Here is a 17,779-nt window from a genome sequence, read left to right as displayed (position 1 = left end):
ACCTCCCTCGCCTATTATCCATCTATCATTTGCCAAGCTTTGTCCTACCCCACCTCTTTTCCTGCATTCTTCCCCCCTCTTCACATCCATCCCACCAACTACAATTAGTCTGAAGAAAGGACCCGACCCAGAACATTGTCTATCCATGTTCTCCAGATATGTTGCCTGACCAGCTGAGTTATTCCAGCACTTTTTTTGTGGGTTTTTAGTAAACCAGTATCTGCAGTTCCTCGTGTCTCCAGGGTGCCAGCATCTCCAATTCCTCACGTCTCCATGTGAGAATGTTCTGATCTGCTATGCTAGGATTCATCTATTGTAGTTATTCAACCTAACAATAAGCCCAGTTCCAAAGATTCCAGGTCTGAGCTTACGATGATTTTGCTGTGGATTTTATAGTAAGTACAGCCTCACAACTAAGAACCTTCAGCAATGATCATGGTCTCAGCTTGGGTCTTCCTTTGCTTTTGGACTAAAATGTATGGATGATTGTTGGGCGAAGATCTGAAGTTTCACCTAATATCATGGCATGACTATCTGAATCTAAAACAATATCAGATCCTTTGCACAATGGAAATTGTAATTGGGGAATGGCCATAGAATTCCATCTATGTCAAAGTCCAAAATCTCATTTAATAGTATGTTCCATTTTCCATCTAAATGAAGGATCCTCCTCTCTGATCAAAATAACTTGATTAGAGTCAACACCAGAAGCATCTTCGGGTGCTAAGTCTGGACGGGACCTCAATTTATTATTTCCAAAATAATTTGGAAATCTTTCCGTGACAATCTAGAGACTCTTACCAATGAGTATTCATGTCAGAATTTTGAGCCGCATTCTGGGACAACCAAACCAGTGGTATATCACTAAGAGAGACGAAATGCAGGTCGCATGTCTCAGTAACAATTCTACTGTGAAAGATAATGCTTCTTATCTTTAATTTGACAATGTAGAAGTCTGTGAGCAATTGTGAAGGTTCCATCGTTAACATGCTAGGAAAAGGTGGGTCAGATCAGGATTTGAACTGGGGATTTTCCTGATCTTTGGGCTCAGAACCATGCCAGCTAATTCACATAATTATTGAAATATTATATTAGCTAATGCGGAAACGTCCAATGTCCGAATTGAACATGTTTGATAACTGTGTATGCGACTATATTATTTCAGGGGAACGCAGGTCAGAAGGGAAGTAGAGGATATGCAGGAGAAGACGGAACTATGGTAAGTTTGTTACGGTGAAACATTTTTTTTCAAAACAAATTTTAAATGTTTAAGGTAAGATGGAAATATTATTGATTGCAAAACTATTGAGATATTGTAAAATGTATAGAAACAGGCAGGTAGGCAGGTCCTGCACTGCCAAGGGACCCTCTTGTAAATTCGGCATGGTCTTGTAGGGCCGAGATGGCCTGTTTCCGTGCTGTAATTGTTATTGTTAATTGTTATAACCATATAGCAATTACAGCACGGAAACAGGCCATCTCGGCCCTACAAGTCCGTGCCGAACAACTTTTTTTCCCCCTTAGTCCCACCTGCCTGCACTCATACCATAACCCTCCATTCCCTTCTCTTCCATATGCCTATCCAATTTATTTTTAAATGATACCAATGAACCTGCCTCCACCACTTCTAATGAAGCTCATTCCACACCGCTACCACTCTCTGAGTAAAGAAGTTCCCCCTCATGTTACCCCTAAACTTCTGTCCCTTAATTCTGAAGTCATGTCCTGTTGTTTGAATCTTCGCTATTCTCAAAGGGAAAAGCTTGTCAACATCAACTCTGTCTATCCCTCTCATCATTTTAAAGACCTCTATCAAGTCCCCCCTTAACCTTCTGCGCTCCAGAGAATAAAGACCTAACTTATTCAACCTATCTCTGTAACTTAGTTGTTGAAACCCAGGCAACATTCTAGTAAATCTCCTCTGTACTCTCTCTATTTTGTTGACATCCTTCCTATAATTGGGCGACCAAAATTGTACACCATACTCCAGATTTGGTCTCACCAATGCCTTGTACAATTTTAACATTACATCCCAGCTTCTATACTCAATGCTCTGATTTATAAAGGCTAGCATACCAAAAGCTTTCTTTACCACCCTATCTATATGAGATTCCACCATCAAGGAACTATGCACGGTTATACCCAGATCCCTCTGTTCAACTGTATTCTTCAATTCCCTACCATTTACCATGTACGTCCTATTTTGATTTGTCCTGCCAAGGTGTAGCACCTCACATTTCATCAGCATTAAACTCCATCTGCCATCTTTCAGCCCATTTTTCCAAATGGCCTAAATCACTCTGTAGACTTTGGAAATCCTCTTCATTATCCACAACACCCCCTATCTTGGTATCATCTGCATACTTACTAATCCAATTTACCACACCTTCATCCAGATCATTGATGTACATGACAAACAACAAAGGACCCAACACAGATCCCTGAGGCACCCCACTAGTCACCTGCCTCCAACCCGATAAACAGCCATCCACCATTACCCTCTGGCTTCTCCCATTCAGCCACTGTTGAATCCATCTTGCTATTCCTGCATTTATACCCAACAGTTGAACCTTCTTAAGCAACCTTCCATGAGGAACCTTGTCAAAGGCCTTATTAAAGTCCATATAGACAACATCCACTGCTTTACCCTCGTCAATTTCCCTAGTAACCTCTTCAAAAAATTCAAGAAGATTAGTCAAACATGACCTTCTAGGCACAAATCCATGTTGACTGTTCCTAATCAGACCCTGTTTATCTAGATGCTTATATATATTATCTCTAAGTATCTTTTCCATTAATTTGCCCACCACTGAAGTCAAACTAACAGGTCTATGTTATATGTTGTATGTTGGAAAGGAGTGTGGAAAGTGAAGAGAGAATCTGAAATATAAGGGAGGTTTCAGAAAGGGGCGAACAGTATTTTAAGTGGCAATCAAGTTGAGGTGTTTAGGGTGATTAAGTTCAGTTTAGTTTATTGTCACATGTGTTGAGGTCCAGTGAAAAGCTTTTGTTGTGTGCTATCCAGTCAGCAGAAAGACAATACCTGATTACTATCGAGCCATACAGTGTATTCACAGTGTATTCACAATGTATTACAATACATTTAAAGTACAAGGGAATAACGTTTAGTGACGAAATGTTCCTGTAGGAATAGAGATTTAAGAGTATGGCGCGATTGTAATATGTGTTTGTGGATCTGCTTCTGTGGCTAGCATGCAAATGGTCACAAATTGGTTGGGTGCCATCTTGCAAACAAAAGAACAGTGGGAGATAATCTCTGCTTTAGGGGTGAAAGATGCATAAAATGCATGGTAGGTTGTTCAGCACTGATCATGGAATCACAGAGCTGTTGCAGATGATGCGAGGAATCATTTGTGAGGCAAAGGGAAGTAGAAAGTAGAAAGGTGTGGACTATTTTTTAAATGAGGAGAGAATTCAGAAATTGGAGATGCAAAGGGACTTGGGAGTGCTGGTGCAGGATTCCCAAAAAGTCCATTTACAAGTTGAATCGGTAGTAAGGAGGGCAAATGCAATGCTAGCAAGGGCTGGAACACAAGTAAACAGGGATGTAAGGCTGTGGCTTTATAAGGCAGTGGGCTGACTGCATTTGGAAGATTTTGAGCAGTTTTAGACCCCATATCCGAGGAATGTTGTGTTGGCTTTGGAGAGGGTCCATGTGAATGATTAGGTTTACATATGATGCCCATTGAAAGGCACTGGGCCTGTACTCACTGGAGTTTAGAAGGATGAGGGGGAGACCTCATTGACACGTACAGAATAGTGAAAGGCCAGGATAGAGTGAATGTGGAGAGGATGTTTGCACTAGTTGGAGTCTAGGACCAGAGGCCATAGCCTCAGAATAAAAGGCATACCTTATGAAAGGAGATGAGGAGGAATTTTTTCAGTCAGCAGGTGGTGAATATGTGGAAATTATTGCCACAGGCGGCTGTGGAGGCTAAGTCAATGGATGCTTTTAGGGTGGCAATTGACGGATTATTCATTAATAATGGTGTCAGGGGTTATAGGGAGAAGGCAGGAGAATAGGGTTGAGAGGGAAATATAGATCAGCCATGATTGAATGGCACAGTACACTTGATAGGACGAATGGCCTAATTCTGCTCCTATAACTGATGAACATTTGAATCAGAAACTACATCCAACAATACAGACCTGAAGCTTGATGCTGTGGTTAATCCAACATTGAAATTAAAGATTTTTTTTTGGCAAGGGTGGCAAGGGTTGAGAAATCAATGTGGAGACAGAATGGCCCAATCTCAGCAAGAGGGGGGGACAGGCTCAAGAGGCTGAATAAATGCCTTGCGTTACTTTATCTCCAGGAGTTATGACACTTTTGAGACCATTTTCTCTTTATCTATTATGGGATGAACATCAAGTGTAGAGCAACAAGAGAGAGGCCATATTACTGGTCAGGGGGTGAACATTTCCTTTAATCTTTGCCCCTCTCATCATAAACCTATGCAGTTTAGTATATAAATTATCCATCCTGAGAAAAAGGTTCTGACAATCTATTTTATCTATGCCTCTCATCATTTTATATACATCTATCAGATCACCAGGCAACCTCCAGCATCCCGGAGAAAACAATCCGGGTCTATCCAACCTCTCTATGTAGCTAATACCCCTGATCCAGGCATCATTCTGGTACACCACCTCTGCAACCTTTCCAAAGCCTCCACATCCTCCCTGTACTGGGGTGACCAGATCTGTACACAATACTCCAAATGTAGTGTAGCCAAAGTCCTATAAAGCAGCATCATGACTTCCAGTCTCTTATCCTCAATGCCATGATCTATGAAGGTAAGTATAACATCTATTTTCTTTACCATTTTATCCACCTGCTGCCTCTTTCAGGGAGTTATGGACTTGGTCTCCAAGATTCCTCTCAACATCAATGCTGTTAAGGATCATGCAACTAATTATATATATATATTTCCCCTTTACATTCGTCCTTTCAAAGTGGAACACCTCTAACTTACTCGGATCAAACTTCATCTGCCATTTCTTTGCCCATTTCAATAGCTGATCTATATCGCAATGTATAGTTTTGATAATTGCTCGTTTCCGAGCTTCCCCCCAGTACATTAGATAGATTTGAAAAGGCCAGCCGAATATGATGCCGACCAGTCTAGTAGTTTCAGTAAAAACAATGAATCAAGCACTTTCAAAGATTAAAGTTTATTCTACCAATATTATAAGCGCGTCACAGATCATACACTGTACCTACTATCCCCACCACGGGTTCGATCCCTGCTTCTGTCTAGTCAAGCCCTCTAGACCTCGCGTAGGCAGAGACATTCCAGAAGTTCTCCTGAGGATCGATCACGAACCTCGTGATCACCGTCTTTTATATGCCCCGCAATCACGAGGGCCGAACCACACAGGGGGTTGTCTTACAATTACTCAATAACAGATATCGATTAACCCCATACATAACAGACATTTCCATAACCCAATAATACATCAGCTCAATACATTGTATTTCCAACCAACTCCAGGGTGAAGTCAACTATTGATACATGTACCCTGATTTACAGAGTTTCCAGACAAGGCTTTAAGGCCCTGTCCCACGATGCGAGTTTACCCAAGAGCTCTCCTGCATTTAAAATAAAATCTAACTGGTGGTAAGTACGTAGAATGTACGTAGCGGGTACGTCGGAGCTCGTGGATGTCTCGTAGCGGCTCGTAATGCTATCGGCAGCTACTCAGGAAGCGCGAAAACTCGTGAAGTTTTTCCACAGTGTGAATAATTTCCAAGCGTATAAAAATACTCGTGATGAAGTACCACGAGTTTGATTTTTTAAAACTCGGGAGAGCTCTTGTGTGAACTCTCATCATAGGACAGGGGCTTAACACTTCATCCAATATACATCCAGCAGAGTTAGATTCTGCAATATTATATACAATTTATTTACAAATGTATATCGAGTTTGCAATCACACAATCCATCCTATGCATTTGGTATCAGATTGACAAGGCTTGCAGGTTCTCAACACTTTTGCATATGAATTGTATCTAAGCTCCAGACTATCTGACACCTCTCGCACCTGGTCCCAGCTCTGCAGAGATCATTCCCAATCTGACCAAATCTCCTAACAAGCCCTGTAATTTAGCCCCATTTTAGAAGTCCTGACTGGTCCAATTTAGACAGGATTAACACTTTGAGACCTTTTCTCACAGTCCCTGTCCCCAGCAATCTTGGTGTCATCTGCAAATTTACTAACCACCCCGTCTACATTTACATCTAAGTCATCTATTTGTCCCAGCACAGATTTCTGCATAACTGGTCACAGACCTCCAGCTAACTATTGTCCTTCTACCATAACTCTCTGTCATCTAAAAGTAAAGCCAGTTCTGAATCCATACAACCAAATCACTGTTAATCCGGGGATCATGACAGAAGCCTCTCCATGGAAACGACAACACGATGCACTCTGTGATGTGTCGGGCGACCAATTCCGTCAACATGTTGGACGACGACGGAAGCAAACAGCGAGTTATACGTCGTCTGACAACGAGCGAATGGACTGTTAATCCCCAAATTTTCCTTGTGTTTTCACGCAGGAGCGGCAAATGTAAATGGTTGAGTTAAAATACAAGAAAGAAACGTCAAGGTTTGAAAACTGAATGTGTCAGGGAGAACTATGATGTCTATGTCACACAATTATGTATTTCGCTGTCACCAAGAAATCGTGTTCTGTCAATCTTAGGGCAGCAGGGGACCTGTAGGTGTTACTGGAGCACAAGGAGCAGATGGATGCCAAGGTCCCAGAGGCTTCAAGGTCTGTGTTTCAACTTTGTGAACTTACATTCCAGCTCAGTTTAAATTTCCAGTATTAACTCAATAACCATTGTTTTTCAGGGATCAAGAGGGTATCGAGGAGCGAAGGTGAATATATTTTCAAGCTTAACTAATTCTCCATCAAATGTTTTTTGCTTTTACTATGGAGAATGCCTTGTAACTGCTGATCATTTGGTCAACCGTTCACCAGTGGTCTAATGTTCTTTTGACAGGGTGACAGTGGCCTCAATGGTGTGGATGGAATAAATGGAGAAGAGGTAAGTCAGGAGTCCTGCTCAGTTTGTAACTTGTGCTCCCAACATCTCTTCACTGCTGAGTTAGATGCATCACATGTGCTTGTAGAGTTGGTGTTTCCCTGAGAATATAAAGACTAAATTGAAACGGGACTGCCTATCCTGTCTACATATTTTTAGACCTTGCAGATATCGGAACATTTTAACATAATGATATCAAATAGCACATTTTGCATTTTAGGCTTCACGTATGTGATTTATTATTTTAATTTGACTCGGTGCAAAGACCATTTTGGGCAATTTTTCTGCTTGTCCCACACTGAAGGGGTCTAGGCAAAAAACATGATTTCAATTATCCTCTGGGCTCTTACTTCAAATGAGCGTCCCAAGACTAAACTTAAGTAATAATAATAATAATAATAATAATCTTTATTTATATAGCACTTTTCAACAAAACCAGTATTTGAACCAAAGTGCTTTACAGAGTTTGATTAAATTAATAGAACAGACCAAATGTCAATATATCCATACAAAACAAAAAAGAGAAAAAAGAAAAAAAGACCCAGAACAGTACACTATAGAAATCAACATGAAACGTCCCCCCACAGCAGAATTCACTGTGAGGGAAGGCACTAAAAATATCCAGTTCTCCCCCCTCATAGTCCACCCGAGGTCAGGGTCTATATGTGGCCTCCTCAGCCAACTCGATGTTCTCAGGCCCTCTGCCGCGAAGCTGGATCATCGGCGTCGGGTGATGATGGAATGTGATGCTCCTGCAGAGGGACTTTAGAAGTTACCTCAATGTTTTCTTAATACAGAGACACACACACGCGCACACGCGCACGCACACTTACTTCAATTGCTGGTTCTTTTTGACCTCTTCTTATGTATTAAATGTATTCGATGACTGAATCATAAATATTATATTGCAGGGAGATCCTGGAACTCCTGGACTCGGTGGAGAAAAAGGGGCTGATGGAAACACTGTAAAATCTTTTTTTTTTATCTCATATTTATTGAATTTACAATATATAAACAAAAAAAAAGACAGTCCATAATGAAACAATTTAAAGTAAATAATTTATTTATTATTTTATCCTCTATCATTATAAACATATAAAGCAAACAAAATCCCTTTGATTTTCAGTTTTCTATTCTATTATTCCTAATTCAAAGTTATGCCTATTTTGGAATTATCATTCCTATTTCTTGCGGTTGAGATGATGATAACAGTGCAGAATAATAAGATGAATGATCCCTTCATGAATCATAGTATCAAACAGCTGGGAATAGGGATCTGCTGTTCATTATGTCTGTGGTGAATCTTTGGGAGAACTACTTAGTGTTTCTCTGCATGCTCAGCGTAGTCTGTTTTTTTTTTTTAAATATCCAGTTTCTTTATGAAAATCCATCTTGGATCTGTTTCCTTATTCCTTCCAGGCAGTGCATTCCAAATCATAACAGCTCGAGGCATAAAGCATACTTTCACCCTGACCCTCTTTTATTTGTCTCTTCACTGATCTAAAAATCTGTGTTCTTTCGACCATGCCCCCTTGAGTGCATTTAAAAAGCTGATGATTCCCCTGTTTATAACAACCTTATCTGCTGTTCTGTACCCTACAAATGTATTTGCAACATTCTAATCTCTGTCTCTGCTGTATTGATCAGTCAAGTTATATATTTCTGTTCAATAATTAAAAATAATATTAACAGTACATTCAGAAACCCATGGAAAGATCTGCTGCCAGTAACTTTCAGAAAATATCATCTGATATTTGGCAATTTACCTGTCACATTAACTTTTCAGGGAAGTAAAGGTGTTCAAGGATTCAAGGGGGAACGAGGAGATCCTGGTCTACCAGGGGACACTGTAAGTAGACAAAGCAATATGTTACATTACACTGAACATGATTTTAAACTGATATTGCTATAGTTTTATATATATATACTAGACTAAGTGGGACCCGTTGGGTCCCATGTTCACACGGGAGGGCTGGTCCCCCGTCGCAATATTCCACCTCTTCACCAATTCCAATATTGGTGGACAGTGGGGGGGGGGGGGGGGGGGGGGGGGGCTTTCTGGAGAGCTGGTATGGGTGTTGTTGGCTGCAATGACTACTAGTCTCCACAGGGCTAGTATGGACATTGTGGGCCAAATGGATTCTTGGGGTGGCAGCTCAGTCACTCAAGCCTGATGTGCTGGCAGCTCACTCACGGCTGGTGGGCTGGCAGTTGACTCACGGCTATTCCATTTCAAGCAGAGTGCAAGGCCACTAAATTCAAATCCATTTTCCTACCATTTCAAGCAGCATGCAAGGCCACCAAATTCAAGTGCAGTTTCTTACCTCTTCAAGCAGGGTGCAAGGCCACCAAATTCAGGTTTAGTTTCCTACCACTTCAAGCAGAGTGCAAGGCCACTGAATTCAAGTGCAGTTTCCACCGAATTCAAGTGCAGTTTCCACCGAATTCAAGTGCAGTTTCCAACCACTTCAAGCACTGCAAGGCAGCCAGATTCAAGTGCAGTTTCATACCATTCAAGGAGTGTGCAAGGCAGCCAGTTTCAAATGCAGTTTCATACCATTCAAGGAGGGTGCAAGGCCACCATATTCAAATGTAGTTTCATACCATTTCAAGCAAGGTGAAACCACCATAAAAACCACCATAAAAGCACAAACAGTTCAGTAGACATTCAGTGTATTCAGTTGATTCACAGCTCAGACAGAGTTGTGAACTCTCCCTCCCCCATCATACAGAGACTGAGTCACACCCACACTTCCGGGTTTTACAATCCCTCCCCCTTCCACTAGGAAAGGTGTGGCCTTCATGGTGTGATTGACATATGAGAGATTCTCAACCTTATGTAAACACTAACACCCATTAGCAGTGCATTTTTTCTTCAACCCAAACAATCATTAGCAGTGCATTTTTACTTCATTAGCAGTGCATTTTTACTTCATTAGCAGTGCATTTTTACTTCATTAGCAGAGCATTTTACTTCATTAGCAGTGCATTTTTAATTAATTAGCAGTTAGCACTTCATTAGCAGTGCATTTTTACTTCAACCCAAACAACCATTTGCAGGGCATTTTTTACTTCAAACCAACCATATTTTCATTTTCAGACCACATGAAGGGTGCTCACAGGCGAGTAGACATGTGTTCAATGTTATTCGGAGCTCAGATAGACGTGACCCTCTGGCTTCCTCCATCTTGCAGAGACTGAGTGAGGCTCACCACTTCCAGGTTTTATAGTCCCTCCCCCTCCCACCAGCAGAGAGAATGGCAATTTTCAAAAAAAACATTAATTTATCTCAGATTTTTAATTGATGGGAAAAGTCCTCCAATCCTGGAAGGCGGAGGGGGGCTCTGAGTGATGTGGCCAAAAATGATGGCCATAGGTGGCGGCGTTTTCTCGGAAATCACACCACAGCGAGTCAAAAACGGTCAAGATCAGACTTTCAGTAATATAGATGATCATATCAAAAAATCATTTTGGATCCCTATTTTAATCAGGACTTGGTATAACTAGTGAATTTTCTATTGAGGTGCAAATTGAATATTCAGTTTGACTTGCCCAATGACTGCTTCTTCACATCAGATGATGACCCAAGCATCATGGTCACATTTAGTTGCTATTTCCCATGGCCCACTTAAATGTGTTTCTGTGATGGATTAATTTGATCTTTCTCTTAATAATTGTTTTAATTGCAAGCAGAAATGCACATTCCCTATGTGATGTCTTATTCCATAAGTATCTCACTGTTGCCTGATCAACAGTGAGATACACTGCGACCATAAGCTCTTTCTTCCCAGCCTGACAAAAGGAAACTAAATCAAAGTAACTAAGTGTTATAACTCGAGTAACCAGTGCAATCCTGAGCTTGAATACTAACTTTAGGGATTTTGCACATTCTTTGTGCAGTGCAAGGCTTTTCCCTGTGTGTACAGCTGACAAGAGCCCAGGGCCTGCATATTCCTGATAGAGTGAAGGGCAAAGCAGATGGGAGTGATGAAGCTTGAAAGACGAGTGAAATTGAGGCCCTGATCAAGAATAAGAAGAAGGCATAGGGCAGGCATAGGCAGCTGGGATCAAGCGTATCTCTGGAGCAGTTTCAGTAACGGACATTCAAACTGATAAAGGAAATCAGGAGGACAAAAAAGGGGACAGGAGACAGCTCTGGCAAATAATATTACGGATAATCCTAAGAGATTTTATAAATACATTAAAGGAAAAAAGGGCAACCAGAGAGAGAACGAGACCCCTCAGGAATCAAAGAGGTCAACTCTGTGGAGTCACAGGCAATGAGCAAGATCCTTAATGAGTATTTCTTCTCTGTTTTTACCATGGAGAAATACATGTGGATGGGGAACGTGGGGCAGGCAATGGAAGTGTCTTGAGGGTAGTCAGTATTATGGTCGAGGTGGCGCTGAAGTTCCTGACGCATATGAAGGTAGATATATCTCCCGAGCCTGGTCAGATATATCCGAGGACACAGTGGGAAGCACGAGAAGATATTGCAGGTGCCATGGCTGTGATTTATGAATCATCATTAAACACGGGTGAGGTGGCATAAGACTGGAGGGTGACAAATGTTGTTTCCCTATTCAAGAAAGGTTGTAGGGAAAATGCAGAGAACTACAGGCTAATGAGGTTAATATCTGTGGTAGGAATACTAAAGAGTATTCTGAGGGATAATACATGGATTTAGATGGGCTGATTAGGGATAGTCAGCATGGTTTTGTATGTGAAATATCATGCCTCACAAATCACACAAAGGGCCAGCTGGTGCAGCCACACATTAAACCTGCTGGTGAAACATTGTGGATTCTTTAAAACATGAAATAACTTAAACATGAGCAAAACCAAATATGGTAAATCATACATTACAGTTTTAATTAAACACTTTAAAAATGGCTGTGCTATCAAACTTGAGGTGGGGGCATTATATGAGGGAATTGCTTGGGTTCAACACAGCTATGGCTAGAACAAGAGAAATTGGATAACTCTATCTGTTTTGCACTGGTTGATTAAGTTTTCTATTGATTTAATTATAGAAAGCACGGACCTTCACTGTTTTATGTTCTTCCTGAATCTTTTAATTTATTTTTGTGATATTAGCTAAAAATAATCAAAAAGTTTCCCAGACAATAGATGCTGTGTTCTGATATACTCAAGTATACATGGATCCAGATATGTTAAAATACATGTGAAAAGGTATCCTGGTTAGGGGTCAATATTTCCTTCAGTCCAGTTTTCACACTTTCATTGACACTTGAAGCTTCCAATCACTCTGGGAGGACACCTGTATGTAAACTGATGTCATGATAAAGGGCACAATTCTGGTTGTGTCCAGAAAACAAAACTCAATTACACTTGTGAAAGAAAGAACTGCAGATGCTGGTTTAAATCGAAGGTAGATACAAAATGCTGGAGTAACCCTGCGGGACAGGCAGCATCTCTGGAGAGAGGGAATGGGTGACAATTTGGGAGGTTCTCGAGCCAAAGCGTCACCCATTGCTTCTCTCCAGAGATGCTGCCAGTCCCGCTGAGTTACTCCAGCATTTTGTGTCTACACTCAATTATACTTTAACTTTCCATTGGAAGAGGAGAGCAATGAACGATGAGGATGTTGGTGGGCAAATCAACTGTAAAAAAACCTGAGCATCGTCCCAGAGCCAAGGGCTATTGCCAGACATTGAATTAACAAGTTTCAGCTCAAGTCCAAGGCACTACTAGGATGCGCAATGTAAGATCCATAAAGGGAAAGGTGTGAAGCAGATACTTATCTTCTTAAATATGAGTCTGTTGAATGGGCAACAGAATGGATGGGGAGTTCAGGTTTAAGTTTATTCTGTCACGTGTACCAAGGTGACAATAGATACCACAGACAGAAGAAAGATCAAGACATAAAGTACAGAATATAGTTCTCAGCATTGTTCCACATCAGTTCCATAGACAAAGACCAATGTCTGCAATGAGGTCAAGGTGAATTGGATAGTATCCCATCCTATGAAGCCTGAAACCAGAGAGGATGAAACTATTCCTGAGTCGGGTTGTGTGTGTTTTCAACCTTCTGTATCTTCTGCAGGTTAGAAACAGGTTAAAGAAGGAATGACTGGGTGGGTCTTGTATTTCTTTATGTTGGCTGTCTTTCCGAGGCAGCACAAATTATAGATGGAGTCAAAGGTAGAGAGTCTAGTCTCTGTGAAGGACTGGGCTACATCCACAACTCTCTCAAATTTCTTGTGGTCTTTGGCAGAGCTGTTCCCAATCCAAGATGTGACCTGTCCACATGGTGCATCTGCAGAATGTTTGTACGAGTCATTGGTTGCTTTTTATTGGTATGACTGTATGGCAAATGAAATTCCTTTTATGTTACAAAACATACTTGGCTAATAAAATATGATTATGATAACTGAAGAATAAAACAGAAAATAATGGAAGCAGTCAGCAGACCACACAGCATCTGTGAAAAGAGAAAAAAATTAGGTTGAAGACTTTCTCTTAACTGGACATGCCTTCAATAGATTTTTTATACGTTTCAACCATGTAAAGGATGGAGACAAAAGCAAATCAAGCTTCTCTAAGTAAGGAGCGTGGTGAAGGCGTGGCTTCTGACTCCGGTACCTGAGAAGCAATATCGAAAATGAACGTAGAAATGAACACAAGGTTCTGTGGTTTGGAAGAAATTATGAAAGGAATTTCGAGCAAATTGAAGGAAGTTCAAGTCAAGCTGATTATGTTACAAAGTGAATCTTGTGAACAGAAGGAACAAGTTGATAACTTGCGAATCTTGGGTCATAAAGAGATTTGCAGATTGAAACACTGGAACGGAAAATAACCGAAAATACTCAGGCACTCGGGCAATACAACACTAAAAACATTGATCTGGAAAACAGAAGCCGTTTGCAGATGAAGGAGTATATCCTCCAAGCAGCAAAACAGTTGGGCATGGCTGAATTTGAAGGATGCAAGTTTTGGTTTGTTCCTGATTACAGCCGTAAGCTTATGGGACTGAGATGCCTTTCCATAATGTAATGTCTGATTTGTTTAAGAAACATTTACGCCCTGCCTTGCTCTACCCAGCTAGACTGTGTATACAACTCCGTAATGGTAACAGCCGATTTTTTAACAACCCGCTTCCAGCTTTCTGGAGGGTTATCGGGGTGGATACTTTAGCCGCTACGGGGAGTTACTGATAACCGACTGAGTTTAAATCAGAGATTTATTGTTCCTATTTTGACAATATAATGCTCTGCAAATGATTAAGAATCTAATCAGATGAGTTATTTTCTAATTACTTTTTAGAATTTTAGTATGATGGTATCAAACCATAACTTTTAAGTTCTCTAAGATACTGTTAATTTAATGTAATGGTATTAAATGGTAAACGTTAATACATTAACTTTTAAGATCTTTTTTAGCTCTTCCACTTTTAAAATGTCCTCCGAAGGATTTTTCCTTGTTTTTAGACAAACAATGTGAAACAGTTCTTGTTTTGCCACAGTTTGCACTTTTTAAATATAATATTAATTTGTTTTGGCTATTGAATGGTAAATATCCCTTTTTTTAACGTTTGGTGCTGTCATTAGAAGAGACGGGGGTAGGGAAGGGGTTAGGTAGCGGACTGACTGCCTACTGGTCAGTTTCGGGCTTTGCATGGGTGGGGAGGGGGGACTATTGATTTTAGTTTAGTTTTTTCTATCTGGGCAAAATTTGAACTACAAAAATGTCTGAAATGTCCTAATTTCCGGCTCCGCCTTAGATTTTTCTCCTTCCAGTATCATGAAATGCTATGGTCTACGAAATTAACCCTTTACATTCCACATGATTTGTACAAACAATGTGGATAAAGTTATTAACTACATCTCATGGAATGTTAATGGTCTGAAATTTTTTTTTTTAAAGTTCTTCGTAGACTAAATGCTCAGATTATCTTTGTTCAGGAAACTCACGTAAGGAAAGATGACAATCATTGATTATTTAAGTTTTGGAGAGGACAGCAGGTTCATTCAAATTCACAGGCGAAAGTGAAAGGAGTCTCTATTTTTATTGGCCCCTCAATCTCGTTTGTTCATTATGAAACATTTTCTGATCCATATGGTAGATTTTTGATGATCACTGGTGTTCTTCATAACCACAAAGTTGTTATGGAGAATGTTTATGCACCTAATATTGATCACCCTGAGTTTTTTAAACACTTAATCACATCCTTTCCTAATTTAAATGAACATCTTTTGATAATGGGTGGAGATTTTAACTGTTGTTTAAACCCCTCGATGGACAGATCTGCATCTGATCATGCGCTTCCAAATAAATCCGCTCTCTTTATCAATTATTTTTTACTTGACTCTGGAATGTTAGAAGTCTGGAGATTCCTGCACCCAAATGACAAATAATTTTCTTTTTTCTCTCATGTATATCATAGTTACTCTAGGATTAACTACTTTATAATAGATTCTCGGCTAGTTTGATCGGTCTATGCGTGTGAGTGTGATGCAATTGCTATTTCTGATCATGCACCATTGAAACTATCAATCAAACTGCCTGTTTCCAAGTTTAGTGTTAAACAGTGGTGATTTAATACTGCCTGTTCTGCTGACTTAAGTATTGTATTGTATTGTATTCAAATTTATTGTCATTGTCTCAATTTGAGACAACGAAATGAATTTCCCTTACAGGCAGTATCATGAAAAAAATAAAAATAATAAAAATAATATAAATAAATAATAAAACATATTAAAAATAAAATTGAAATTGAATTTTAAAAAAAGCACAAACACAGAAAGTCCACGACACAACATAACATAAATGGCACCAAGGTGAGGATGGCACCATAGTCCAGCCAGCCTCCCCTCCGTGTTCATCCGTGGTCGGGGCCTTCCGAGCACCCGCAGTCGCCGCCCCGGGTGGCCCGATGTTCAGGCCCTCACGCCGTGCTGGTGGAACGCCGACGCCGATCCCCGACGGTGAGCATCCTCCTCCTCAGCGGCCCGGACCTCCTGACCAGCCGCCTCCCGCTGCCGGAGTCTGCAGCTCCTGAGTCCGCAGGCCGAGCCGGGCAGAGTCACAGGACCCCGCGTTGTTGATCAGCGCCGCCCGCGTTGGGAGCTCCGCAAACCGCAGCTCCAGGATGTCGGTGCAGCAGGTCCAGCAATCCGGGCTCCAGACGGCGACCCCCGGTAAGGCATTGCCAGCCCCGCGATGTTTCAACTCTGCCCCGCCGCTGCTGGAGCTCCGGTCAATCCCGGAAGGAAAGGCCGCGCCAATCCAGGTAGGTAGGCTGCTGTGGGGAGAGGGCGAGGACGCGACTCGAATAATAGTCGCGTCCTCACCAGGAAGCGGCTGAAGGACGGTATCCCCCGCACCGTGCCCACTTCCCCCACATAAAAACACCAAAAAAAAAAAGGACCTGTCCCATGAGCATGCGACTCCATGCGTAAAGCGTGACCTAACGTGCTCGCTTGAGCCATATTGCCTCACGGGGCCGCTCCCATTTCGAACGCCGGAGCCGTATGGAGTTGTACGGAGTTGGTCCCAACATCGTGCGGAGCTCCGAAAAACTGACCGTGTTAAAAAATTCCGTGCCTCAACGGCCTGCCGGCCCCGCAGCCGCCTCGACACCGTATGCACCGCCTCGACAGGCATACGCAGCGCCTTGACGCCTTACGCAGCGTCTTGACGCCGTACGTCACGCGCGAACTTCCCGCGGACTTCGCTCGAACTTCACGTCACTCACTCAGAAGGACCAGCCCTATACGGGGATCACTCGACCTCCCTGCGGCCGGTTTGGTCGTGCTTCCCGCATGCAGGTCGCATGCTCTTTACTTCAAGATCTAAATGTTGTTAATGTAGACTCTCTTTACTTCAAGATCTAAATGTTGTTAATTGTATTAAAGATCAGATTGTCTTCTTCTTACCAAACTCTATTGAAGAAATATCCAATGGCGTAGTCTGGGATGCTTTTAATGCATATATTCGTGGACAAATTATTTATTTAAAAGAAACTAAAAATGAAATACGTATATTGGCTGATGAGATTAAAGAAATTGATAAAAAATATTCAAAAGCTCCTTGTTTAGAGCTCTATAAGAATAGTTGAACTTCAAATGAGACATGATTTGTTATTAGTATCACCGATTGAGAATCATTTACTTAAAACCAAAAGTCAATTTTATATACATGGTGATAAATCTGGCAAATTATGTGCCAATCAGTTAAAAGCTATGTCAGCCAAACGTCAGATTATTAAAGTGAATAAACGGGATGGTACATTGACAGTAGATCAGGATGAAATTTATAAATAATTTCAGGAATTTTATACCTCCCTATACCAATCAGAATTTCCTACTGAGTTTTTAAAGAAATTGAACTTGCCAAATTTACCACATGAAGAGTCTTTGTTGTTAGATGAACTATCACGGAGGAAGAAATACAGAAAGCAATTATTTCGATGAATTCTGGTAAAGCTCCCAGTTTGAATGGGTTGACAGTGGAATTTTTAAAGTATTTTTCAAGTTTACTGTCCCCCTGGCTATGCAAGGTTTTTAAAGAAGTCTTTTTAATGAATATATTATCACAATCCTTTTATGAAGCATCTATTTCTTTAATTATTAAAAAAAGATAAAGACCCTACTGAAGTGACATCATATAGACCTATATCACTGTTAAATGTAAATTCCAAAATTCTTTCAAAAATATTAGCTATGAGATTGGAAAATATTTT

The 17,779-nt window shown here is 40.9% G+C and overlaps 2 protein-coding genes across 3 annotated transcripts in view; both read left to right on the top strand.

Annotated features, from left to right (window-relative positions):
• Window positions 1-17,779, top strand: part of LOC129706630 (collagen alpha-6(VI) chain-like) — a 46,476-nt gene that overhangs the window by 17,504 nt on the left and 11,193 nt on the right. The window contains exons 7-11 of one of the 2 annotated variants that reach the window (XR_008725083.1): window positions 1,166-1,219; window positions 6,729-6,800; window positions 6,881-7,077; window positions 7,986-8,039; window positions 8,861-8,923. Coding sequence is in view for 1 of the 2 variants with exons in the window: in XM_055651002.1 (XP_055506977.1) it covers window positions 1,166-1,219; window positions 6,729-6,800; window positions 6,881-7,018 (264 nt within the window). In the remaining variant the exon portion in view is untranslated. Of the gene's footprint in view, window positions 1-1,165; window positions 1,220-6,728; window positions 6,801-6,880; window positions 7,601-7,985; window positions 8,040-8,860; window positions 8,924-17,779 lie in introns of those variants that run through there. The other variant, XM_055651002.1, reaches the window with a different exon arrangement.
• The window catches only part of LOC129716301 (uncharacterized), a 59,105-nt gene continuing 48,392 nt past the window's right edge, over window positions 7,067-17,779 (top strand). The window contains exons 1-3 of the mRNA XM_055666169.1: window positions 7,067-7,077; window positions 7,986-8,039; window positions 8,861-8,923. Coding sequence (XP_055522144.1) covers window positions 7,067-7,077; window positions 7,986-8,039; window positions 8,861-8,923 — 128 coding nt within the window. The remainder of the gene's footprint in view (window positions 7,078-7,985; window positions 8,040-8,860; window positions 8,924-17,779) is intronic.

The sequence above is a fragment of the Leucoraja erinacea genome, chromosome 2, assembly GCF_028641065.1.
Source record: "Leucoraja erinacea ecotype New England chromosome 2, Leri_hhj_1, whole genome shotgun sequence".
NCBI lineage: Eukaryota > Metazoa > Chordata > Chondrichthyes > Rajiformes > Rajidae > Leucoraja > Leucoraja erinaceus.
This window is presented reverse-complemented; position numbering and strand designations above follow the sequence as displayed.